This window comes from Talpa europaea (assembly GCF_964194135.1).
Source record: "Talpa europaea genome assembly, chromosome: 4".
Taxonomy (NCBI): domain Eukaryota; kingdom Metazoa; phylum Chordata; class Mammalia; order Eulipotyphla; family Talpidae; genus Talpa; species Talpa europaea.
The window spans coordinates 102,497,638-102,524,091 of NC_140070.1; the positions used below are offsets into that span (position 1 = coordinate 102,497,638).

The 26,454-nt window shown below is 40.2% G+C and overlaps 1 protein-coding gene and 1 pseudogene across 4 annotated transcripts in view; one reads left to right on the plus strand and one right to left on the minus strand.

The window, feature by feature from the left end:
• The window catches only part of ILDR1 (immunoglobulin like domain containing receptor 1), a gene marked incomplete at both ends in the record, with an annotated part of 32,561 nt that extends 19,780 nt beyond the window's left edge, over positions 1-12,781 (minus strand). For all 3 annotated transcript variants that reach the window (XM_084231658.1, XM_084231657.1, XM_084231656.1), the window contains one exon: positions 12,727-12,781. In XM_084231658.1, the coding sequence (XP_084087784.1) occupies positions 12,727-12,781 (55 nt within the window). The remainder of the gene's footprint in view (positions 1-12,726) is intronic.
• A 9,329-nt stretch (positions 12,782-22,110) lies between these two features.
• On the plus strand, positions 22,111-25,391 carry LOC311170301 (ATP-dependent RNA helicase DDX18-like; annotated as a pseudogene). The gene is made up of 4 exons: positions 22,111-22,126; positions 22,351-22,496; positions 24,107-24,554; positions 24,784-25,391. The product of its transcript is annotated as an ATP-dependent RNA helicase DDX18-like (transcript).
• Positions 25,392-26,454: the final 1,063 nt, after the last annotated feature.

The window sequence follows — 26,454 nt, forward strand, 5'->3', positions numbered from 1 at the left end:
GAAGGAAAAAAAGAACGAACAAAGGGACTTCCCTGGTGGTGCAAGGGGTTAAGGTGCAATCTATGAGATGTCTGCAGCCACTGCAGCACAAGTTCGATCCCCAGCCAAGGAGCTACCCACATGGCGTGGCAGACCTCTCCTGACTTGCCTGCTGCTCCCCTCGGCAGTGTATTTCAGTCAGTCTGCCTGTTCATTCCCCACTCTGTCTCTGGTGAATCCTCTCACCCCCCACACCTCTGGCCTGTACCCCAATTCTTGTATACATAAATAAATCAATCTTTAAAAAAAAAAAAAGAATGAACAAAGGCACTTGTCAGGAAAGGGCAATTATTCAGGGAACCTAGAGGAAACCAACCTAGTTGGTGTCTCTGACATTATGGGAGGCAGAGGGGATAAATAAGGAAGGGTTGGAGGTGGTGATGGAAGGTAGGAAGATGGGTGGGGGCTAAATCATACCCCAGTCTATTTCTAGCTAATGGAATAATCACAGAAGATCTTTCTGGAGAAGGTGAAAGTAGTGTTTTTAGGAATATTAGAAAAGTAATGTTTTAAGAAAACTTCCTTATTTAGCTGTGAATGGAAAAAGAACATCATTTTGAAAATACACTGACTAGGTTGGGGGAAAATACTTGCTGTATCTACCAGCTGTAGGATTCCTGGAAATCAGTGCAATGAGAATGAAAGAACTGGTGACCAGCATCCCAACCTCAAAATGGAATATTTGTAATCTGCTTGCTTGCTTTCTTTTTTTTTTTTAAATGTCTGGGAGTTTTGTTTTTTTTTTTTTTTAAGGTTTATTTATTTATTTATACAAGCACTGGGTACAGTCAGAAGCACGGGAGGGTGAGAGAATTCACCAGAGCCAGAGCGGGGAGCAGAACAGGCAGACTGACAAAATACACTGCTGAGGGGAGCACCCGCTGGTGGTCAGGGAGCAGCTGGGGATCGAACTGGCATTGCACAGGCTGTGGACATCTTCGCAACCCAGCGCTCAACCGCTGCACCACCGAGGAGGCCCGTAATCTGCTTTCTTAAACTTGCTTCTCTTCTCTTACCAACCCTTTGATTTTCAGAACTCACCTGCAATATATCTTAGAGCTTTTGCCCAATAACATATTAATTGAATAGCAAAAGGAGCTACAGATAAGATTTTGATTTTGACAATGAACAGGATGCCACCGTCATCCTAGGTTATTTTTTCAGGACTGCAGTATAGAGTAGAATCAAGAGGAAAACACTGATTTGTGGTCTAAACAAAACCTAGGTTCACACAGCACTTTCAAATATTTTCTTTTGCACATAAATATGATCCTTGGGAGGAGTGAAGTCCATTCCATACACAGCAAATACGAGATTGGAAAAGGTAAGTGGCCTGTGTGTGATGATTGATCTTCTAAGGAGGTCTGAGTCAAGATTTTGTGCCTGAGCAGTGTTCAAGTCACTCTGCCTGGAAATTAGTTGTAATTAGGTGCAGTCACTTTGATATCATGATTAATAACATACATGTTCTTTATTTTGCTGAATGGTAATTCAAGATAAGCAACAGTATTCAAAGGACTCTGGTAAATGTTATTTGTTTAGAGGTGGAGTATTTGGAGGGAGAAGTTTCGCTGGGGGTCAGAGAAGGGAATTTAGTTGGAGCCAGAAGCCACTCTAGGGCAGCTTTAAAGATTGTTGTATCTGATACCTGAGGGAGCAAAATGGGCACCGGGTGATCACCTTCATCATTAAATCCTCCCTCAGCTTCCCTTCCATGAAGGATGCCCTTACTAAGGGCCACCCACACCTGGGGTGACATGAATCATCTTTACCAACATCAGCACTGGCTTGCTGTCTGGGTATTTCTCCAATTTCATCCCTTTTTGTGAATTTCAAAGCTTGAAAACAGTCAGATGTCCATATGTTTGGCCATATTGAGCCCACACACACTCACTTCAGGGGTCTGGTGACCCCACAGAATCCTGCACGGCTCTCAGACCTTCTCTTAGTGACCCCCAGCATATACAGAGACTGGATCTCTGGACAAAAGGTACAACAAACCTCCTACCCGCTTCTCAGCTACTGCTCTGGGTCTCAGCATGTTCTGTGGGCCAACCAAAGTACATACCTGATGTCTAAACCTCACAAAGTCCCCTACATGTAGGGTCGGTCCTGGTTATATATGTGGGTAAATGCTCAGAGATCTCACCAACTCAAGATTTGAATTTGGGTCTTGATGACACCAAAACCCAAACTTTCCCAAGCAGACAAGCTTGACCTTTCAAGTGGAAGTTGGTGCTAGACTCACAAAAGCAGAAGAATTTTCCAGATTGGGGGTTGGGATATGGGGGGGGGGGATAGAAAAAGGAAGACGCAAGACAATCCATTCCAAAGGCAAAAACCTCCTACCTTTGTTTTCCTTTAGCCTCCAACTTCTCTGGAAAACTAGCCACATCAGGCAGACATACATAGCACTAAGTCAGCAAGGTTCTCAAGAAGTGACAATGTCAGCAAAATCTAGGCTGAAAATACTAACAGATTCAAAAACATAAATATCCTGTTTACAGATGTCCTGGTTGCACCCTTGCTCTTTTAAACCTAGTACCTGAGTTTTTAAGTTCTAAATGTTCTTTCTATTTTTAAATTTCCTTCGTTCTGTGGCTTGTCTTTGTTCCCAATTTATTACCACCTCATTAATATCCTAGCTGTCTTTATCAGTTCCTCTTGAAAACTTTAATTCTGGAAACTGTTTTTCTGAGTTCAGATTCTGCTTCTACCCTTCCCCACCCCCAATAGCTAAAAGACCCGAGCAAACTCATTTTCAAACTACAGTTGTTTCACTGTATGCAAAACTGAGGTAACAGTATTTGCCTGGTAGGGTTATAGTGAAGATTAAATTATAACAAATATTCAACATCTGGAAAAGTTCTCACCACAGAGTGGACACTCAGTAAACATTATTATCATTTGTATGAATGTACGTATCTTGACGACATTAAGAGGTTGAGATAGCTGAGACCAACACATAAAAGCATTTGGAAGAGTTAAAATGATACAAATGAACTATCATCACTGCCTTTGCAAGATTTGTTAGTGCATTAAAAGCTTTAAAAGTTGTGTAGCAATGTACCCTGGCAAGCCCATTCACAGTTTGCCTCTTCTGTGAAAGAGGGAGGAAGCTCTGTTATTTAAGGGTGGAAAGAACAGACGAGATATTAGAGCTCATGGGAAGAAGGGACGGGGGTTCTCTGTTTCCCACCATGAGGTACTTTCCAAGACCATTCTACTGTGCAGAGGGGGACTACCATCCTACATTAAAGTGGAAGGAAAACATACCAAGAAAGAATATCTTTACAACTAAATGCCATGTATTCCCAAACACAGGCCTACCTCAGGGCATTTACTTAGACGTTCTGACTTCCATGTGTTGTACCGATGGAAGCTTAGAGTAGAAAAATTGAGGATGGAAGGTCTCACAAGAACAAACACTAGAGGGGCCTCCGCGGTGGCGCAGCGGGTTGAGCGCAGCGCTGTGAAGCTGTCCGCAGCCTCAGCAGAGACAGTTTGATTGCTGGCCTGGCCAGGGAGCAACCCACATGGCGCAGCAGACCTCTCCTGTCTTACCCACTGCTCCCCTCAGCAGTGTTTTCCTCAGTCCGCCTGTTCTGCTCCCTGCTCTATCTCTGGTAAATTCTCTCACCCTCCTGCGCCTCTGGCTTGTACCCCAGTTCTTGTATGCATAAATAAATAAATCTTTAAAAAAAAAAGAAAAAATATCAAATATCAGCCAGAGGGGATTACCCTTCACAGAAGAACAACCCTATCTGACCCCAAGGTGATAATTTCCACAATAATTCCAACAAAGAATACTATGAAAGAATGCCCCTTGCTCTGGCTCTCCTGCCAGCCTATGTCCATGTGGGCATCTCTTTCCTAAACTTAACCCTGTCAAAAATTCAGCTCTTGCCTTTTAAGATGGCCCATCTGCGTCTATGCAGGCATCTCTCTTTCCTTTTTCCCTTCCTTAATAAACTTGCTGTATGTTGAAAACAGGAACATCTGCTAAATTCTTTCTTAGAGGAACCCAAGAACCCCACCTACTGAACCCCATCATCTGAACCCCAACAGTATCAGATTGGGCAAGATGTTTTATAGTTTTACACATTATCCATATTTACATAGGGTACAGGTGCAAATGTTGGTGTAGTTTTTAACCAAAAACTGTTTTCAGTGGATTGGGTGGTATTTCCCCGCTTTCCCACAGGAAGGGTCTTGTTTAGCCGGTGCTGGTAAGTGAAAGGGAGAATAAGTTCTTTCCTGGCAAAGGGCAGTGGCCTAGTGCTGCCTCAATTCCTGACTGTTTTTCAGGTGCCCAGGCACCTCTGTTGCACTAAACAGATTAGCAAAAAGTACATAGGTTACTCATATCAGGGTTTATGGCTGAGCAAGCTATCTCCCCAAGTATATTTGCCATCAGAGCTTGTTAAACTGCTTTAGATAACAGTGCAAATATGAGAGCGATTGGCAGAAGAGGGCCTGGCAATGAGGATGAATATGAAGGAAGGGGTGGAGAAAGTTAGAAGAGGAGAAAAGGGTCCAAAAAGAAGCAGATTGGGGGGGGTGGAGGCGGGGAGGAGGGGGCATTATGTTTATAAACACTTTTAACAAAGGTCTGGCCTGTGCAACTCAATAGTGCTAGGCTCAGGTGACACGAAGCAGGAGGCCACTCTGGGGAGGAAACTGACATATAGAGCACTTATATGTTGTTAGATAATGATGTGATTTATTATATAGAATCTTATTTAATCTTTGCAAAAACCCCATGAAAGAAGCCTTATTTTTTATCTCAATTTCATAAAGATGAGCACAATCCTCAGGAGGTTAAGTAACTGGTTTAAGATCACACAGCTAAGTAAAGAGAAAAGCTAGATTTAACTTTACACCTTTAAAATTCCAAAGGCTACATTGTTTCCAGTGATTCACCTGCCTTCTAGGCAAAATTTCTAAGGGCGGAGATTTAATCATTTAAGGGATATTCACAAAGTTAACGGACATTCACAAAAATTTATTTTAACCATTTGTAAAGAAATCCTTTTTGCCTTTTTATTTATAAATATTTAAAAAATAAGACACCTCAAACTATAGAGAAGGGTATCAAGGAAAAAGCTCCTCTTTGCTTGCCACGAATGGTCACTCTCCAGAGTAAGTATTAAGTATCAATCACTATTGATAATTTGGTGTACACCCCTCCACATCTTTTCCCATAATGTTTTTTAAAAATTAATCATGTTATACACATTAACTTACAGCTTTATTTTCTTCTAACTTATAACTTATCATTATCAGTATATCTAGATATAATTATATAGAGATATAATTTATTAGTAGCTGCATGAAAATTCACTACCTTAATGACCCATATTTATTAAGCCATTTTCCTAATGATGTACATTTAGTTTGTTTCTGATTTTTCACTATTACAAACAATGCTGAAATGAATTGCAGAAATCAATAGCTTTATCAAAAATATTTCATCATGTTCATGCTTCCATCCCAGCAGGATATATTTCTCAAAGTGAGACTTTTGTGTCAAGGGCGTAAGGCTTTTATAGTTTAATAAACACTATCGAAAAGAAATTTAGATTCCCATGAACAGTGTGTAACAGTCCCATGTTTTACCACAATCTTTCCAACCGGGGAAAAAAACAACTTAAAAAAATTTTTTTTGATAAGCACTATGTGAAAAAATAGTCACTCAGGTGGTTTGAACTTGATATTCCTTTGGTTATTATGGGTGCTGGATAACTAGATCTGTTGCAAGGCAGATGCTTGGGGTTTCCCAAAGTAAGTCATTCAGATCAGTGACTCATCCGTGTCCCCACAGACTAATCTCAGAGCACATGCAAATTTGGGTCTCACCAAAATGAGAGTGTGTGCCCTGAGCTTTCAGAGGTCACTTATTCACTTTGTTTATTGAATACCTACTTTGAACCAGGCACTATCCCCAATACTGGGGACATAGTTACAAGAAAAACAAGTTTCCTCATTTCTTGGAACTTACACTCTTGGTGGGAGAGTCAACAATAAACAAGTAAACACATTCACAAGATACTTCCTAAACTATTGGGTTGCTCAGGAACTGCTAGAACTTTGAATATTAAGTCCTGCTAGTATACAATAAGGGACAAGACAGACATATGGATCCAGTTGCTCCTGGTAGTTCTTCCTGGTCGTTTCAGACTCTAAATCAAGTTATGAATCTAAGTCATCATTCTTCTATACAAAACTGATCTTTCCCATGTTGCCCACTCAGTGAACGGGCAAGAATAAAAATTAGGATTCTTCCTTGATGTCTTTCTTGATGTTTCTTTCTCCCTTCCTCTCCATACACAGAATCTATATCTTTTAAATATTTCTGGAATCTATCTTCGCCACCACCACACTAAAAGTTCCAACATTTCCAGCCTGGATATTGCTCCAGCATAACTGGTACCCATATACTCTGATTCTTCACAATATGGACTCCATACTTCTATCGGTCTCCCAAATCCTGCATAAAAATCTCCAAGTTTTCCATTTTTTTATGATAAACACAAAGCCGCCTACCATGACCCATGAAGTCATGCATACCTGGTCCTACCCATTCCTTTGGCCTTATTTCCACCATAGGCCCCGTGACTTCCTTCCATGACGCTGACATTCTTCCCACCCCTCATACATACTGGCTTCCTATCCAAGCTGTCTTACACAGGCTATTTCTTTAGTTTGGAATGATCATTTCTCAGCTCTTAACTCAAGCATCACTTCCTCAGGGAGGGCATTCCCAATGAGCAAAATTCATCTATTATATGCTCTGACAGTACCTTCATCTCTTTCTCATGGTTCCTGCCACAGTCGTATTCCTATATGTGCTTGTATGTCTTCAGTCCATAAACACCAATGGGGCCAGACCATGTCTGTTTTGTTTGACAGCATGCTGTACACATGGTGTACAGTAAATATTTGCTGAATAAAAAAGCCAAATAAATTCTTACAAGACAGGCTAAATAGCTTGGAATGAATTTTAAGTGCTCTTAAAATATTGAAAATAAATAATTAAAACTAACCATTTGTAGTATGGCCAAACAAAAAGCTAGGAAGAAGGGTGTGTGTTGGGGGGGAAGTGGAGGGAGAAGGAGCAAAAGAACATGCCCATATCAGTGGACAAGTCTGCCCAGTTGGTGAGGTCAGAGTGTTTGAATTCCAAACAAGGAGCTTTAATCACCTCTTACAAGCTATAAGGATCTAGTGGACATCATGTGAGGAAAGATTAAAGTAAAGGTGGGAAGATTAGCCCAGGTAATCTATCATCTGGGTAGAGGATGTTTGGAATTAGACTAAAAGGACTTTGAGACTCTTTGAGATGGTTAAGGTGCATAAAGTAGGCTAGTGTGTAAGTTTTGCCACTTGGAATAAAAATAGAGGGGCAGAACCAAAGATTAAACAACAGACTTTGGTGATTAATTGAGTTTCAGAAAAGAAAAAAACCATCAAAATTGCTTTCCTCTGACCCACCTAAATTACTCTGATTTGCAGATAGGAAGATCTAGACATAAAGTCTAGGGAAAGAAAAGACAGGCTAGAGTCTTTCCAATTCTTAAAACATATAATCTTATTTCACCCCAAGGACTTCAGATAGTGGGGGAAAAAAATTATCCTAAAATCCAGGCTGTTAATTACTCAGCATCTCATTCCACTACATTGTTGTTGGGGCAACATATAATTAGTAACTGGTTAGACATCTTGGAGACAGTCTATTTCTATTTCTGCATACCAGGATTGAATTAGAAAAACTAACCTGCTCCATGGTATGAAAAAGGTGAAAGAGGGCCTTCCCTGGTGGCACAGGCGGTTGAGCGCCGCGCTGTGAAGCTGTCTGAGGCCTCTGCAGCGCCGGTTCGATCCTGGCCGGTCGGCCAAGGTCCCACATGGCGTGGCAGACCTCTCCTGTCTCGCCCACTGCTCCCCTCAGCAGTGTATTTCGTCAGTCTGTCTGTTCTGTTCCCTGCTCTGTCTCTGGTGAATCCTCTCACCCTCTTTCACGTCTGGCCTGTACCCCGGTTCTTGTATAAATAAAAATAAATAAATCTTAAAATTAAAAAAAAGAAGAAGAAAAAGGTGAAAGAGCAATGGACTAAGAGTGAGGATGCCAGGGTTCTGGTACCAACTCTCCAACTAACTCCATTGTATAAACCCCAGACACATGACTTCCCTGGAAACAGATTTGTAAAACTGGCCAAGAGAGGAAGCCAGAAAATGGAGTGATTTCTACTTGTGTTCAATAGGATACTGGAACGCTGGAGAGGTATTTCAGATGACCCTTGCGGGCAAGGAAGGAACCACCCATATCTCCTTCACCCTGAGTAGCTCCACTTTACTGTGTCTTAGATAAGGGATCAAGTTGTCACTAAGTCTTCTATACGATTCCAATCTCCCACCTCTCCTCTTAACCCCCCAGTAAAACTTATTGGTCTGGATGTTCTATAAAAATCTTAAGCTTTAAGGGCCTCCCCGGTGGCACAGCAGTTGAGCGCTGGGTTGCGAAGCTGCCTGCAGCCTCTGCAGCACCGGTTCTATCCCCAGCTGCTCCCCGGCCACCGGAGGAGGGTCCCGCATGGCGCGCAGACCTCTCCTGCCGCCCACTGCTCCCCTCAGCAGTGTACTTCGGTCCTTCTGCCTGCTCTGCTCCCTGCTCTGGCTCTGGTGAATTCTCTCACCCTCCCGCGCTTCTGACTGTACCCAGTGCTTGTATAAATAAATAAATAAATCTTAAAAAAAAAAAAGTTACTACTTTAAAAAAAAAAAATCTTAAGCTTTAACAATCAGCTTTACGATTTCCCAAACAATGGTAATTCAAGTTGATAGTTATGTGGATATATAAGTTAACACCATTCTATAACTTAAAAAAAATTGCAAGAGCACAAAAGACACATATCCTTTTAGAATGGGGTGAAAGGGACGTGTGTGTGTGTGTGTGTGTGTGTGTGTGAGGGAGAGGGTGGACTCAACTTTCATTCTAGGAATAAACTTTGAGGTTGGATGAATGTAACCAGAGATGTTAGCCAACAATGCAAAGGGCTGCAGTGCCTACTTCCATTTTATGTTAATGTTTTGTTGTAAGGATCAACTATCATTTAGGTATAAAAATGTATTTCTTTTTAGAGAAAAAAGCTTTGGAGATTTAAAAAAACAAACAAACCGGAAGAAGATGCAGGCAACTAATCTCTCCATAGCTCAGAGCATAGGGACTGTGGTAAATTCCCCGGGCTCTTTGACCTCAGACGCTTCTCAGAGGGACCCTAAGCCACACCCACTAGCAAGGAGTGATTTCATTTCTGACCTACACTTTGTCATTGTGGAAACTTGGAGGTTAATCAGAGGTTTAGGTGATTCTTCTTTAGAAAGAGGAGAGCAGGGTGAGGCACCAAAATGAACTTGTTCTAGTGCAGGGCTTTCCAAGTTCATATTGAAGTTTACAACAGATCTTGAGAAAATCAACTTACTGGATTTTTCTATTTAATATGGTTAATTTGAAAATTATTTATAGGAATTTAAATGTTATTAAAATAAAATTTCATGTCAATGTGACTTTTTTTACTCAACACAGTAAAAGATTTTTTTTCTGTAAAACTTTGATTTTAAATGTTGTATATGTGTGTACATGTCCATGTGCAAACTGAGATCTGTGAAAATAAGTTTGAAAAGCACAGCTTTGGTAGATACTGGAAGTGAGAGAGGAAGCTTGATCTTCAGTTTGATTTTAGAGACATTTTAGGAAGTTTGGTTTAAAAATAAAGAAAGATGGGGTGGCAGCAGGGAGGGACCCAGTATTTCCTGACACTGTGCCTGATTTTCACTCACCCATCAAGAGTTGGCCTAGGAGTGGGGTGGGAGGAGGTAGAAGGGAGGAGCTTGTAAGGAATTTCACCTTTTTTTTTCTAGATGAATAGAGCTAAAGAAATTCTTCCAAAGTCATGACTAGCTAAAAGGCAGATTCCAAATTCCAACTTTACGTTCTAACTTAAGAACTGCAATTTCTTAGCTGTAGGGTAAGGAGGGGTAAGGGAAGCTTATGTTGTTATTTTAAAGTTAACTTTTTAAAAAAGATTTATTTATTTATGCATACAAGAATTGGGGTACAGGCCAGAGGTGTGGGGGGGGTGAGAGGATTCATCAGAGACAGAGTGGGGAACAGAACAGGGAGATCGACTGAAATACACTGCTGAGGGGAGCAGTGGGTGAGCCAGGAGAGGTCTGCTGCGCCATGTGGGTAGCTCCCTGGCCAGGGATTGAATTCATGCTGCAGTGGCTGCAGATAGCTTCATAGGTTGTGTCTTAACCCCTGGAGGCCCTAAAGTTAATGGTTAAAAACTTCTACTTGGATCTAAATCATCACTACCATAATCACCATAGCTAATACTTACTAAACCCTTGTTTTGTTTTAGGCATTGTATTAGGAGCCTTAAAAGCAGTTCAGTAACTTGATCAGTCTTATCAACATTATGGGTGCAAGATACAAATGTCCATAAAATAGATGAATGCAGCTTTATTTACACGTCCTACTTTCTCAGGAAAATTATCCACCAAAATGGCAAATTCCCCTCATTCGCTCAGAGAAAACAGCTGAAATTTCAATTTCTCAAATATAAAATAAAAGTGAGTTTAGATGTTTACTTAGGATTTTTGCATGTACTGCATTCTCTGGTTCTAAAATGTAGTGCAGATAGGTTTCCATTTAAAGAACAGCAGTAAATGTGACCATAGCATCTTTGTTACTCACACTGGTTCATAAATACCTGGAGCTCTGCTTTCTGAAGACCCTATTGAGCAATTTGCTTATTATAAGAACATATCCTTTGGTTATCATCACTGTATTAGAAAATGTTCAGTGTTCAACATTCTCCCAAAAAATTGGATAATTTGTAAAACGTTATGCTGGTGACTCAAGGATTGGGGATTTTACCTTAAAGGGGTTTTGCCTTATTCTGTTGATCCAGGTGACTGCTGCCTAAAAAGTCCTAACTCTGGGGATGAGATGCTCAGGGGCTGAGGTGGGAATAGATTCTATTTTCCTAAAAAGGCAGCTTAAGCAGCTTCAGAAATCCCTACTTGCTGTGGAGTCTGAACACGTGAGGCATAGGAGAGGAGACTGTGTGAAGTTGTGGGATTTTTATGAGTTGGCTTTCAAAAGCTGGTGACTGATCCTGTGGAATTTTGGGCACTTCAATTTCAGTTAGTTTTAGTCCATACCCTTGTGTCTCATGGATGTCCACATCTAGTTTGTCAGCTTCAAATAATTTAAAGGATCTATATTCTACAGAAAATGTTGTAAACAGAGAACATTAAAGATACTGATTTTCTCATTTTCTTAATTTTATGTAATACTCCCTCCCCTTTATTCTCAACATTAAGCTTATATTATAGAACCTTGTCTGAATAAGATTTGGCTACGTCTTAGCAATTTTTTTAAAGATTTATTTATTTATTTATATAAGAACTGGGGTTCAGGCCAGATGTGCAGGAGGCAGAGACAGAGCAGGGAACAGAACAGGCAGACTGACTGAAATACACTGCTGAGGGGAGCAGTGGGCAAGACAGGAGAAGTCTGCCATGCCATGTGGGACCCTCGCCAGCTGGCCAGGATTGAACCCATGCTGTAGAGGCTGCGGACAGCCTCACAGTGCGGCGCTCAACCACCTGTGCCACCAGGGGAGGCCACATCTTAGCAATTTTGATGTAAATTTATAAAAATGGAATTCGACCTGTGCTTTCATATTACATCTATTCCCTCAGAAAAATATAAGACTCAAATTATCCTGTGAACACACTGAGCTGACATTCCACTGATAACCTAGAAGTAAACTATTCCTAAAAGAGAGACAGAGGGGGGAGAAAAAAGATTAAATGGCAGAATTTTCAAGGGAACTTACGCCTTGTTGTTTGCAATATCACACCTACATCCTAATTAGAAAGGGCTGGAAAAGCCTGGACATCCTGCCATCCAGGCCTCCTTTCCTACCTGGTTTCACTCATCACATACACACCCTGTCATGTGTCCAAGAGATACACAAAATCCCACTCTCTGATGCAGATACGGGATTAGTGAGGAATTAAGACAATGAAGGAGAGGTTGTGGGGTGGGGAGCTACTCTGCAGTGGGAAAGTTAGGAAGTAGGTCCGTACAAATCAAGTAGAAAAGTTATGATGAACATGATTACCAAAGAGCCACAAGTTTGGTAAAACACAATAGATTCTGAGTTATACTGTACACTCGGTAATATAGTGAGAACACATTATAACATTCAAGTGATGCGATAAATGCACTTCTGGGCCAGTATGTTTGTCTCAAACTAACAGCAAGTAGCAAAAACCAGGGACATTAGGAATTGCTGAATGGCTTGGCCTCGACCAATTCAGCTTCTGAGACCGAGATGTGCCTATAGACTACAGGAGGGCAACCGCAGAGACTAGGTTTCTTTCTCGGTTGCACCTGTTTCTGAAGGGCCTGGGCTAATAAAAGAGGAAAACAACAGATTCCCACAGGCAGAAACCCGATCCAGTTTCCGCACCTCCTGATTCCAGTGCCAAGAGCCACCAGAGCGAAGCCCAGGCCTCCTCTGCCTTGCCTGACCAGCTCAGCCCGGGCCAGGCCCCAAGACTGGCTTCAGTCTCCTTGGGCCCAGGAGGCCCCCTATTCCCAAGGCTCACCTGCTGGGAACCAGGTGACGAGCAGCAGCCAAGGTGCGCGCAGCCCAGGGCCCATGACGGCCCTCACTGGCCCCTTTCAGTTCAGGGTCTCCGAGGGCACTGTGCCTTTCTTCATCAGCTGCTGAACCAGGATAAACCACTTCAAAGACTCCCTTAAATTTCCCCTTCCGAGGCGAGGCAGCGGGAGGGCCGGCTTTGGCCCGCGGGCAGGTACCGCGGGGCTCATCCCCACCTGGGCGCCCCCCGTGGCCCCGCCTCCCGCACCGCGCCTCCGTTTCCTGCTCCGCCCCCAGTCCCGGAGGACCGCTGCCACCTTTCCTACCTGCCACTGCCCCCTCTGCAGGCTGCCAGGTAATTATGGAAACTCAGTTACTCGCCAGTGACCTCACCAACCCATAGAGATGTTAACAATTTTTCCCAGAAGTTCTCAGGAACTCTTACCCCCAGCAAGTTTCTCCCTCTCCAGCAAGTAGAATTCAGTGGATATAGCTTCCTAGGGAGTGTTCTCTGCATCACACTTCCATTCACTCATATGTGCTTGGAAAAATGTTTTCCTCGTTAAAAATACCAATATGAAGTTTACATGTAGGGTCTACTCAGGTTTTCTAGTAACTAACGATGGAGGCCGTGAACTAGAGAGATAGACTTAATTTCCCACAATTATAAAAGTAGCATGCTTATTATAGAAAAGTTAGAAAAATATAAATTAATGGAAATAAGAAAAAAAATCCAGCTTCTATCCAAAGGTAGGCATTGTTAATGTCGGTATATTCTTTTTTTTTTTTTAATCATTTTTCTATTTCCCATTTTGCATGTATCTCAGCATCCTACCACAGACCTGAGCTCTTTTAAGGTGGAAGATTGTAGGTCTCTTTGCACCAGGTCACCTAGGATGTCATCCAGTTTCTCCTTCATCCTTTGTAGAAATGCATAATGAGAGTAAAGTGAAACAGAGGAGGGAGGCACACTTTTCTTCAGGAACTAACCACCCAATGACTTAGTTTGAAAAGTCACATCTACACTCTGGTCAATGTAAACAGACAGCAAGCCATTATAGATACATTTCCCTTATCAGGTTTTTTCACTGTCCTCCCCCTTCAATAACAAACACAAATCCACTCCCTCCCAGCCAGGAAAAAAATTATAATGTATTAAACATACTTTCTGTCCCTCAGGAAGCTCCCGCTCTGGTCACCGACCTTAGCAGTTGATATTATTTCTGCTAAATGTAGTTCTGCCCTCCTCTGCTGTGAAGGGTCCTCTTCACTGGTGCTACTGTTGTCCTTATCTCACCTCCACCCAGAGGAGTAAGCATATTTGTCCTGAATCTGATTGGAAGTCTCAACCTTGTTCCTTCTCCATATCTCCTCCCCTTCCACTCCACTCCTGGGTCTGGCCTCTGGCCTTTGGTTCTCTCCACTTTAAATGTTTTTCTTGCAGCCTCTTCTCCTCCAGAAAGTAGGAAGTGAATTCAGGAAGTAATGGCCAGAGGCAGATAGTACAGTGTGTTTAGGGGCCCTTAGATCTTGCTCAGTAGGACCCTAGTGCAGCAGCAGCAGCAGGATATAATGTGGGGGACCAAGGCTCCTCAGCCTCCTCCAGAGATCCTGCACATGCTCCTGGGAATGTTGTGCATATTTGAGTGTCTGTGACCCTGAGAGATTTGTGTGGTTGTTCTAAAAGGTATGAGCCCTCTTCTTCCACACCTATCTCCAGCTTCTCAGTCTTTGTGTTGCTCTAAAGGTCATTTTAATATTCATTGAAGTCAGCATTTCTCTGTTTATTCCATAGAACAATTCCATGGAATGTAGTAAATAGGATAGGGGAAAAGGGCTATGTGATCAAATAAAGAAATGCTGAATTAAACTAAATGTAGCTAATCTTTTATAGAACTTAACAAACCCTTAGAGTGCTATTGTACATTTAAATTTCCAAGGGAATAGATGTGTTATGCAGCATTTCCTAGCATTATTCACCTATGAAACTCATTTTTCTCATACATATCTTAGGCAGATGTCATCTAAAACACATTTTGGGAAATCCTGGCGGTCTAAATAAAACAACTGAAGGAGATGTATTGGGGACTTCTATAAGAACAATAGAAAAATGAGTTTAAGAAAGGGTATTGTGGGCCTCTCTGGTGGCACAAAGAGTTAAGATGCAACCTATGAAGCTATCCGCAGCTACTACAGCATGAGTTCTATCCCTAGGCCAGGGAGCTACCCACATGGCACAGCAGACCTCTCCTGACTTGCCCACTGCTCTCCTCAGCAGTGTATTTCAATCTGCCTGCTCTATTCCCCACTCTGTCTCTGGTGAATCCTCTCACCCCCCACACCTCCTGCCTGTACCCCAATTCTTGTATGCATTGATAAATAAATCTTTTTTAAAAAAAGAAAAGAAAGGATATTGCAAGTGCAGTAGAATCAGAATTTCATTATTTTTCTTGGAAATTACTCATTCAGCTGAACATCTACCGCCACTGTTTGAAAGTGAACACTTAGGTTCAACTTACCTGTTTCTCTGTCTACTGCATGCATCTTATTTTCTTCATCACTTATATATTATGTACTAAGCAATGTTCTAAGTGTCTTACATGCATTATCTCATTATATATTCACAATAAGGAACTGTTATTATCAATCCCATTTTACAGATGTGGACATTGAGAAAAAAAAGTAACTTGTCCAAGATAACAAAACTAGTAAGTGGTACAGTTATGAGTCTCACTGAGACAGTCTGATTCCAGACCTTGTGCTTATTACATCATAGACTTTCACCTAGCTGTGCCTCAATCTGTATTGACAGCAAGTTGACCATAAGTGTATGCTAATGAAGTTTCTTTTCATATGTCACTTAGCTCTACTTAAAGGAAAAGTCCATTCCACAATTATGAGGTCTCCTGGATCAGTCATCCTGCCAACATGTACCACTGCTACAATAAAGATTAGACAAGAGAATGTATTTGTCAGAACAACTAACAATTCTTTCCTTGCTAGATAGAAGTACAAGTCACTCAGTCAATGACAGTGACTGAGACAAAGGTGTTTTCATGTACAAAATTATAACAATAGTGACCATTATTAAACATTTATATTGTGTTACTCACTATTCTAAGCTCTTTTTGTACTAACTTCAATAATTCTCCCAACCGTGTTATGTGGCAGGGAATATCATTTTACCCATTTTACAGATGAGGAACTTGAGACACAAAAGTTTAGTAACTTACTCAGGGACACCAACTTAGAAGTTAGTAGAGCTGAGATGCAAACTCAAGCAACCTGCCTTCAGAGCAGACATGCTTAATCACCACTCTAACCATACTGTACTTCTTTGTGTTGACTGGTCCAGGGTCTAATCATAGATACTGGGCTCATGATCTCATCATTTATAATATATTTCCTAGTTGAAACTGTGTACATGAATGTCTCTGAATAATGTGGCTGTATGTGCATATCTATATTTGAGAATAATGTGACATTTGTACAGTTATATTTGATCTTATTAAGAATGGAGAAGATATTTGTGAAACCCATAGGAAAGAAAATAAACATGTAAATGAAAATTATTGTACCAGGCAGTAAAGCCAACTAACTGATGATGGAACATTTGGACTCTATTTTATTCATCTCTGAATGTACTGTCTAATATAATAGCTAGAATGTGGGTAGTGTTTAATAAGGATTTGTTGAGCTCTTTATCTAAAATTTCTGCAGGAAGTGACATGTGAGCTGGGTTGAAAATGAATAAGACTTTGCTAGAGTAACCCAAGCAGAAAGACCAACATGTACATCATAGCATCAGGAAATAACATAGCTGAACTTTAAGCACTTCTGTTTGCTAGACTATAGGGAAAGGTATAGAGAAAAGTATGTTAAAGAGCTAGCCAGGGTAAACAAAAGGCCTTGTATGACCAGTTGGAGAACTAAGAACTCCATTCATACAGCAGACAATGGGGAGTGGGTGAGAGGTTTTAATTTAGGGAAGTCATGACCAGACTTGTACTTTAGGAAAATAAACTTAACAGTAATGAGAAGAGTGGTAAGCAGGAATTGACATGGATGGCAGAAAGACCAACTGTGAAACTATTACTATAGTTATGGTGGATGACAGTGAGGATAACAAGTCAATCATTGATGTTGGAAATGAAGAGGAGAGGATAACACTTTGGCAGATATCTAGCATGTAGAATCGATAAGACTGATGATGAATAAGATGTGGTGGTTGAGAGAAGAATATAAGTTTCTGACTACTAAAGCTATGTGGATGATGATGCCTTTAAAGAACACACACAGAAAAGATAGCAGGTTTTGAATTATGTCAGACACATTGCATCTGAGAGAATGGAAGACTATCCAGTGAAACTCCTATGGACAGTTGGGCACATTATAGTTGGGTACCTTTATTAAGTACAATCTGTTGAATGAAGTTGATAGGAACTACATACCTGCACAGGAAGCTCTGCCTCATTAAGGACTGGGAGACCTACTTCTTCATTAATAAGAAGAGGTGGTATTATCATGTGAAAGGAATTTGGGAACATGTTCATTATTACTGCTCCTATTCAACATTATACTAGATAGTCTAACTAGCACAATAATATAATTAAAATGTTGGCAATATAGAAAAATACATTGTTATTCACAGTTCAGAGAATGTATAAATTATGTATAATTTATAGGAATTATGTATAATCTATAAAAATATGTATGGACTAATAGACATTGCTGGAAACAAGGTCAATGTAGTAATATCAATGGATTTTGGAAGATATGACTTTAAAATATACATTTGCAATAGCAATAAATATATAAGGTAAGTAGGAATGAAATCAACAAAATATGTGGAACAGCTTTAGGTAGAAAATTGTGAGAAGTTACTGAAAATATTTTTAAAAATCTAAATAAATGCAAAATTTTTCTATGTTCATAGATAAGAACACTCAGTATCATTAAGGTGATAATCCTCTCCAAATTAATCAATATATTCCATATCTTTCTAATAAAAATACAAAATAATTCTCTAGAACTTCACAATCTGTCCCTAAAATTAAATGGATGCTGGATTAGTAAATAAGGTGTGTGTGTGTGTGTGTGTGTGTGTGTGTGTGTGTGTGTGTGTGTAACAAAACATCTAGGGCTATGGGACTCACCAATCTTAGAGTGTTGTTACTCTTGAAAGGAAGAGATGAGGAGAATGTGCTAGGAGGGTCTGTAGTTAAATCTGTAACATCCTATTTTTTAAAATATCTAAAACAAGCCCATTAAAATATGAAATCAGTTAAATTTTGGCAGACTAGGTGGATTAAGTGGAGCTGATTATATTATTGTATGTGCTTTTTCTCTATCTGACTTATATGATGATAGAAAATACTTTTAAAACAAGAAAGAGTGGGCACTACATGTAGAATCAGATCAACTGTGTTGTGCCATGACATTTCCACTGACATTCTAGGTCACTTTGGGCCAAGTATGTTTTTATCTAAAATGGGAAAGTGGATGAGAAAACTTTTTGACCCTTTCCATTTCTGGCACCCTGTAGTCCAAAGTTGAGGTGGACCCAGATCTGGAAGATGTTATTTTCCTGGACTGGACAGAGGAATGCAAAGCTAACACATCTCTAAAGGTGACTTCCCTCAGAGGGAAGTCTATCCATTGTAAGCAGAGGTGTAGATTCTTTGCTCTGACAAAGCCAAGAATGAAACCAAGGAACTTCAACTGCACCTGTCACACAAGACCTAACATTCTGGTTCTCTCAATATTTTATTATAAAGAGGGAAGCCAGGGGCAAAAGGGGGCCGTAATCCTAAGGCTGATGCCATAAAGAAGATGTCCAAGTGCTTGGGTCACAGCAAAGGTAGAGAATCTGCAGTTTTGCTACCACTAGAGTTTTTCTTTTATTTTCTCTAGAGGTTTTTCCTCTGTGGCAAAGCCTAATTTGTTGTTCAGACACAGAGTTCCTGAGTTCTGGCTATATACATCTCAGCAAAACTCAATAAGGGCCAGAATAGCCTGTTATTTTCAGCTCACTCCAGAGGGCCAGATTCTATTCATGTATGGGAAGGCCCAGGAAACAGTATTTTTTAAAAGTTCCCAGGTGGTTCTAATGTGTAGCCAGAGTTGACAAGCTAGTTGAAAGATGAGCTGGTTGAGTAAATGCCCCATATTTTTGTTACCAAATAGGGCATTCCCCAGGACAGTCCCTAAATGGGACATTTTCCGACACATTTCCTACCTCAACTTCTTTTTGGTAATTTTGCTTTGCCACTACTTCCAATGACATAATAAAATAATTTCTACACCAAATGGTATGGAGGTGTGTAACTTTGCTGACTTTTCCACCAGGATAGCATAACATACTCATGATAAAGTCAGTAAGTTGTGAACTCAGGACATAGCCACCCAGTAGCTTTGTAGCTCTGTACACTAACACAGTCATTCTAAGCCTCAGATTCTTTATTTCTAACTCAAGGGAGTTAGGCTATGTCAGTTGTCTTCAGATTGTGCCCTGAGATGCTCAAGCATTTTGTGGAGTACCTAAGGGCGGCTTGCCTCTGCCAGAGAAGTGGGTTTGAAAAATCACAGAATCAGTGATCCAAAAGCTGTATTCCAGAAACAACATTCTATAATTCTATACACTACAGGAATAGATATATGCTACTACCAGAGTCAATTTTTTTTAATATTTATTTATTTATTTTATACAAGAACTGGGGTATAGGTCAGAAGAGCAGGAAGGTGAGAGAATTCCCTAGAGCCAGAGCAGGGAGCAGAACAGGCAGACGGAGCGAAGACACGGCTGAGGGGAGCAGCGTGGAAGGCAGGAGAGGTCTGAGGCGCCATGTGGGGTTCTCTCTGGCCGACAAGGAATCGAACCGGCACTGCAGAGGCTGTGGACAGCTTCTCAGTACAGCACTCAACCGCTGCGCCACTGAGGCCTGCTGAAGAGTATTGTTCCCAACTCTAGTCTAAAGCAGAGGAAGGGATCATGCTCAGCGAAATAAGCCAAAAAGAAAAAGAAAAATACCGGATGGTCTCACTCATAGCAGGAATCTAGAAAACTTAAATAAGGGACCAGGAAAATGAATAACTATAAGAAAGTGAAAATCAAAATCAACAAAAAACTATGAACCAGAGACACTTTTAGGGGGGCGGGGGTGGGAGGGGAGGGATTGGGGTCAGAATGGGGGGGGGCTGCAATTGTATGGGGAATATAAAAATAAAATTTATTATTTAAAAAAAAATAAAGCAGATATCACAAACTAGCTACTTGCAAGCCAGATTCAGCACAGATTTATTTTATGTTTGCCTAAAGAGTAAGTTTTTCTTTTCTTGATATCATTTTAAACCTTTACAAATGTGAAGCATAAGATAATGCTCTAATGTGCACAAATCAAAGGTAGATGACTTAGCGAACTATCATAATGTAAACATGTCTTTGCAGTCACCATTTGGGCAAGTTATCACTTTCAGAAGCTCCCCCTCATAAACTTTCTTAATCATTCCCTCCTTTCCCTTCTCCAAAGGTGACCACCATCTGGACTTCTTACAATATAGATTGGTTTTGCCTCTTTTAACAATTATATGAAGGAAATAATTAGCATAAGCTTTTAAGGTTTGTCTATTTTGCTCAATATTTTGTTAATGAGATTCATCTTTGGCTTTTTGCCTTATGGATAATTTATAATTTTCATTTCTGAATAGTATTCCATTATTAGAATATACTGAAGTTTATCCATTTGTTATTGACATACACTTTGTTTCTACTATTTGGCCTTTATGATTATCGATGCTATAAAAAGCTTTGTAAATGTTTTGGGGGCTATACACCCACCCATTTTTTGCTTCTGTAATTCAGGATAAAGTTGTTTGGTCATCAGTTATGTGTGGTGATTTTAAATATGTCCATAAATTCCTTGACCCACCTTCCTTTAAAAGGGGAGTCTAAGTCCATGACACTTAAGTGTGGGCTGGATTTAGTGACTCATTTCTAAGGAATAGAATAGTGGAAGTGTCTGTGTGTTACCTCCAAGTCTAGGTCATAAAAAGCATCTCAGTTTCTTCCTTGCTCACCCAGAAGGAAGCCAGCTGCCCTATTATGAGGATGTGCAGGCAGTCCTATGGAGAAGTCCACTTGGGGAGGAACTAAGATTTTCTGCCAATAGTCATGTGAGTGAGCCATCTTGGAATGAAACTTTCAAGCTGCAGCCAAGTCTTTAGAAAAGCTAACATCTTCTTTTTTTTTTTAAAGATTTATTTATTTATGCATACAAGAACTGGGGTGCAGACCAGAGGTGCCGGGAGGTGAGAAGATCCACCAGAGACAGAGTAGGTAACAGAGCAGGCAGACTGACTGAAATACACTGCTGAAGGAGCAGCAGACAAGACAGGCGAGGTCTGCTGTGCCATGTGGCTAGCTCCCTGGTCCGCCTGGGATCAAACTCATGCTGCAGTGGCTGCGGATAGCTTCATAGTGCAGTGCTTAACCCCTTGCACCACCAGGGAGGCCCCCAAAAGAGTTAACATTTTGTCTGGAAACCAGCAAGTCACCCTGAGCCAATAAACCATACAACTAAACTACTGTCAACTCCTGACTCACAAAAAGAATGAGAAAGTACATGGTCATTGCTTTAAGTCACTAAAACAATATTGCTATTATGTAACTATAGATTACTGGCTTATATTGAGACTTAGTAGGACATGCCAAAGGTTGTTCCAAATTTACCTACAACTATCAGTGTATGAAAGTTATAATTGTTCCACATTTTTGGCAATATTTGTAATCAAGTCTTCATTTATAGCTTTGTTGGTGGGTATGTAATGGTATTGTATTGTGGTTTAATTTGCATTTCCCTGAGGTTTACTAAAGTTGAGGACTTCTTCATATTTTGAAATTTTTACATTTTGGATTTTTAGATACCTTTTTTTTTTTACTTTCATGGAAACTTTTGCTTATTTTTCTATTCAGTTTTCTATCCTTATTGATTGGTAGGAGTTTCCTTGTGTCCTGGATATTGTCCTTCTTGTGGTTATATACATAAAAAAACATCTTCTATTTTGTGACTTGCCCTTTTGCTTTCTTAGTGATATAATTTGGTGAATAGATTTTATTATTTATTTTAATGAACTTTAATTTATCAACTTTTTCCTTTAATGCTGTTAAGTTTATTGCAGCTTATTTAAGAAATTTTTGCCTCCCCTAGATCATGAAGATATTCTCTTTTATTTTCTTTTAGGAACACTGTACTTTGCTCTTTATATTTATATCTGCATTCCAGATAAAACTGAGGTATAAGTAGGGGTTAAGTCTCATTTTCTCTCATATGAATATCCAGTTGACCAAGCCAAATTATTGAAAATTAATTCCTTTCCCCACTTCTAAACAATGTCAGCTTCCAAAGGTAAAGTGTCCATATGTATAAATATCTGACTTTAGATTTTATACAAATAAAAACTACCCTTGATGGATGCCCATTGTCACAGGAGGAGGAAAACAGAAAAAATGTTAATTCCTGGGAGAAAATCAGATATAGGTCTTGCCCATTAATGTGACTATATTAAAAAACAGTTTTAAAGAAGTAATTAAGGTTAAATGATGCCATAAGGGTGTGACCTGATCCCTTAGGACTACTGTCCTTGAAAGAAGAAGAGACCACTGGTGAGCAAGTGGAGAGGAAGGCCCATGCAGGGTGTAGCAAGATGATGGTCATTTGCAAGCCACAGGAGAAAACCCGCCAACACCTTGATCTTAGACTTTCTGCCTCTAGAATGGTAAGAAAATAAATTTCTTTGGTCACCCAATCTGAGGCATTTTGCCATAATATACATAATATAGAATTAACCATTTTTAAGTGTATAATTCTGTGACATTAAGTTTATTGTGGTGCAGCCATCACTGTCATCCACCTCCAGAACTTTTTTAATCTTTCCTAGTTAAAGTTATACAACCATTAAACATTAAATCCCCATCCTCCCCTCCCACCAGCCCTTGAAAATCACCATTCTACTTTATATCTCTATGAATCTGACTATTGTGGAGGATTATTGTAGGAGGAATCATACAATACCCTTTGAAAACTAGTTTATTTACTTAGCATAACATCGCGGAGGTTAATCCATGTTGTAGTATGAGTCAAAATTTCCTTTCTTTTAATGTGAATAATATTGTATTGTATATATTTACCACATTTTGTTTACTTATTCATCCATCATTGGACACTTGGACTGCTTCTGTCTTCTGGATATTGTGAAAAATACTTCTATGAACATGGGAGCAGCAATATATCTTTGACAAAAAGCAACTGTCAATAAACTTACAAAGACTGAAATCATACCAAATATTTTTCTAATAATAATGCTATGAGACTTAAAATCAATCACAAAAAGAAAACTGGAAAAACCTCAGATGCACAGAGACTAAACGACGTGTTTCTCAACAGTTATTTGGTCAATAAGGAAATTAAAGCAGAAATTAAAAAGTATTTGGAGACAGGGCCTCCCCGGTGGCACAGCGGTTGAGCGCTGGGTTGCAAAGCTGCCCGCAGCCTCTGCAGCGCTGGTTCGATCCCTGACCACTGGGCGAGGGTCCCACATGGCACGCAGACCTCTCCTGCCGCCCGCTGCTCCCCTCAGCAGTGTACCTCGGTCCTTCTGTTCTGTTCTGCTCCCCGCTCTGGCTCTGGTGAATTCTCTCACCCTCCCGCGTTTCTGACTGTACCCAGTGCTTGTATAAATAAATAAATCTTTTAAAAAAAAAGTATTTGGAGACAAAGAAAATGAAGACAAGAATATCAGAACTGATGGGATACAGCAAAAGCAATACTAAGAATGAAGTTAATATAAATATAAATCTATATCAAAAACAAGACAAGAGGAAGTAATGTCACCCCAGAGAGATGATAAGCCAGACCGTGGCTCCAAGATGAAGGTGCTTAGCAGAAACTATGTCACATCCACATGTGAAACTACAAGATTGAAAAATAGAACCTTAAATTGCACCAATGAAACCTAAAGCTACAGAAGGCTTACAAGGTAACGCTATCAGAAACTTAATATGGAGATATAGCTAAAGGAAGTAAAAAATGTAAGTTTTTAAAATCCCTTAAAAAGTCTATGAGAGTGGGCTTGTCAGAAACTCAAAGTGGTGTTATCTAAAAAAAAATAGTAGAAAATGCAAAAGTAAAGAAAGGTCCCCTGAGAAGTCTGAATCATATGAATACGTGGAGAGGCAGTAACCCAGTCTCCCAATTCAGAATTGACAAGAAAATGAAGAAGAGAAAAATGGTGGATGATGTTGGGCCTGATCCCAAAAACAAACAAACAAACAAAAACAAAAAAACAAAAAAAGAAACAAAAGGGAATCTGAAGAATAAGATGCCCAGACTCCTGAAGAAACGGAAAACAGTATGGAGAAGCCAGGAGATAAGAAGATGACAGTGAGGTGCCCAGCATACTTCTGGAACTGACAGGAGCTTGTGAAAATGCACATGTTTTGTTGTAGATGAGAATACTCTAAAGCAATAAGAGAAATGGACTTTGTAAATATGACTGAAATTCAACATAAAATATCAGACCATTTCTGGAAGGCAGGGATCTCCTAGCAGCTGCAAAAATAGGCAGTAGCAAAACCCTGGCATTTCTCATCCCTGCAGCAGAACTCATTATTAAATTAAAGTTCATGCCCAGGAATGTAACAGAAGTACTTATCCTCTCACCTACTAGGGACCTGGCCATGCAGGCTTCGTGTTTCCAAGGAGCTAATGACTCATCATGTTCACACATTATGAGTTACTAAAGGGTGACAGTATTAGATCTACTGAAGCACAAAAATTTTCTTTTTTTTTAAAAGATTTATTTATTTATGCAAACAAAAACCAGGGCACAGGCCAGAGGATACACCAGAGACATTGTGGGGAACAGAACAAGCAGATGGACCAAAATATACTGCTGAGGAGAGCGGTGGGTGAGACTGGAGAGGCCTGCCATGCCATGTGGTTAGTTCGTGGCCGGTCAGGGATCGAACTTGTGCCGCAGAGGCTGCGGTCAGGGATCGAACTAGCTTTCTAATGGGTTCAACATCAGTGTTTCCACATCGGGTTGTCTCTTGGACCATCTGCAGAATACTCCAGTGTCTGGAGACACTGATCATATTTTGGATGCTGGGTTTGAAGAGGAATTAAGGCAAATTATTAGACTTCTGCCAAAAGAGCCAACAGACCATGCTCTTTTCTGTCACACAAACTTGAAAAGTTGAAGTCTTGGTAAGGATTTCTTTAAAAAGGGAGCCACTCACTGTATGTTGGTCTTGAGCAGGGATATATTATTTGTTCCTCAAAAAAGAGATCCCTTTTGATCTTTATTATCCTTAAGAAGAATCAAAATAAAAAATTAACGGTCTTTTTTTCATCCTGTAAGTTTGTGAAATGCCACTACAAGTTGCTGAACAACATTTATTTGCCTGTCTTGGCCATTCAGGGAAGGCAGAAGCAAAATAAGCAAATAACTACATTCTTCCAGTTCTGTAGTGCAGATATAGGAATACTGTTGGATATAGATGTGGCAGCTAGAGGGCTGGATGTTCCTGAAGTTGTCTGGATTGCTCAGTATGACCGTGCAGATGACCCCAAGGAATATATAGATCGTGTGGGTAGGAAGCCTGAGGACTAAATGCCAAGAGGGCATGCCTTACTCACTCCACATCCTAAAGAATTGGGTTTCCTTTATAACTTGGAGCATTTCAAGATTTAATTAAGTGAATTTGAGTTTTCCTAGTCCAAAATTTCTGCATTCAGTCTCAGTTTTAAAAATTGATTGAAAAGAGGACCTCCACAGTAGCACAAGGGGGTCTTAACACTGTGAAGCTATTCGCAGCCACTGCAACATGAGTTCAATCCCCGACCAGGGAGTTAACCCACATGGCACATCAGACATCTCCTGTCTAGTCCACTGCTCCCCTCAGCAGTATATTTTAGTAGATGTGCCTGTTTTGCTCCCCACTCTGTCTCTGGTGAATCCTCTCTCTCTCTCTCTCTCTCTCTCTCTCTCACTCACACACACACACACACACACACACACACACACACACACACACACATACACATGCACCTTTGGCCTACACACCAGTTCTTGCATGCATAAATAACAAAAAATAAATCTTAAAAAAATTGATTGAAAAGAGCTACTTCCTTCATATGTCAGCTCAGGAAACAGGTAAGTCACACATACCAGTGTGTGGTTCTCATTCCCTGAAATAGATCTCTAATGTTACAATTTAAATTTGCCTCATGTTGCTCTGTCACTAAGTTTCAAAAGGTTTCTCCTTTTGTTGATTTGAGCATGAACACCAATGAAGACAAGCAGAGAAAAAGAGGAGGTGGAGGTGGATTGGCTAGGAGAAAGCCAAGAAAGTTGTGTAGTCCAAGATCATTAAGCACATTAGCAAGAAGACATCATACAGTAGTCAATTCTCTCACTGAAGATGCGCCATCCTTTCATCTTGAATAGCTTTGTTCTGAAATGGAATTTTTCCCCTTCCTCTAACAAAGGAATTTTTGTACCTTTAGGATTTGAGCTAATCTAATAAGATTTGACTTAGGTTGTGAGCATTGAGTACAGTTATTTCCAGCGAGTCTTATTTTTGGACATAAAAAATTTTGTTGCTCTTGATTGCTCAAGGGCAAAGCAAGGAATCTCTGTGATCTTTGTTGTGATGATAGATTATTTTAAATTT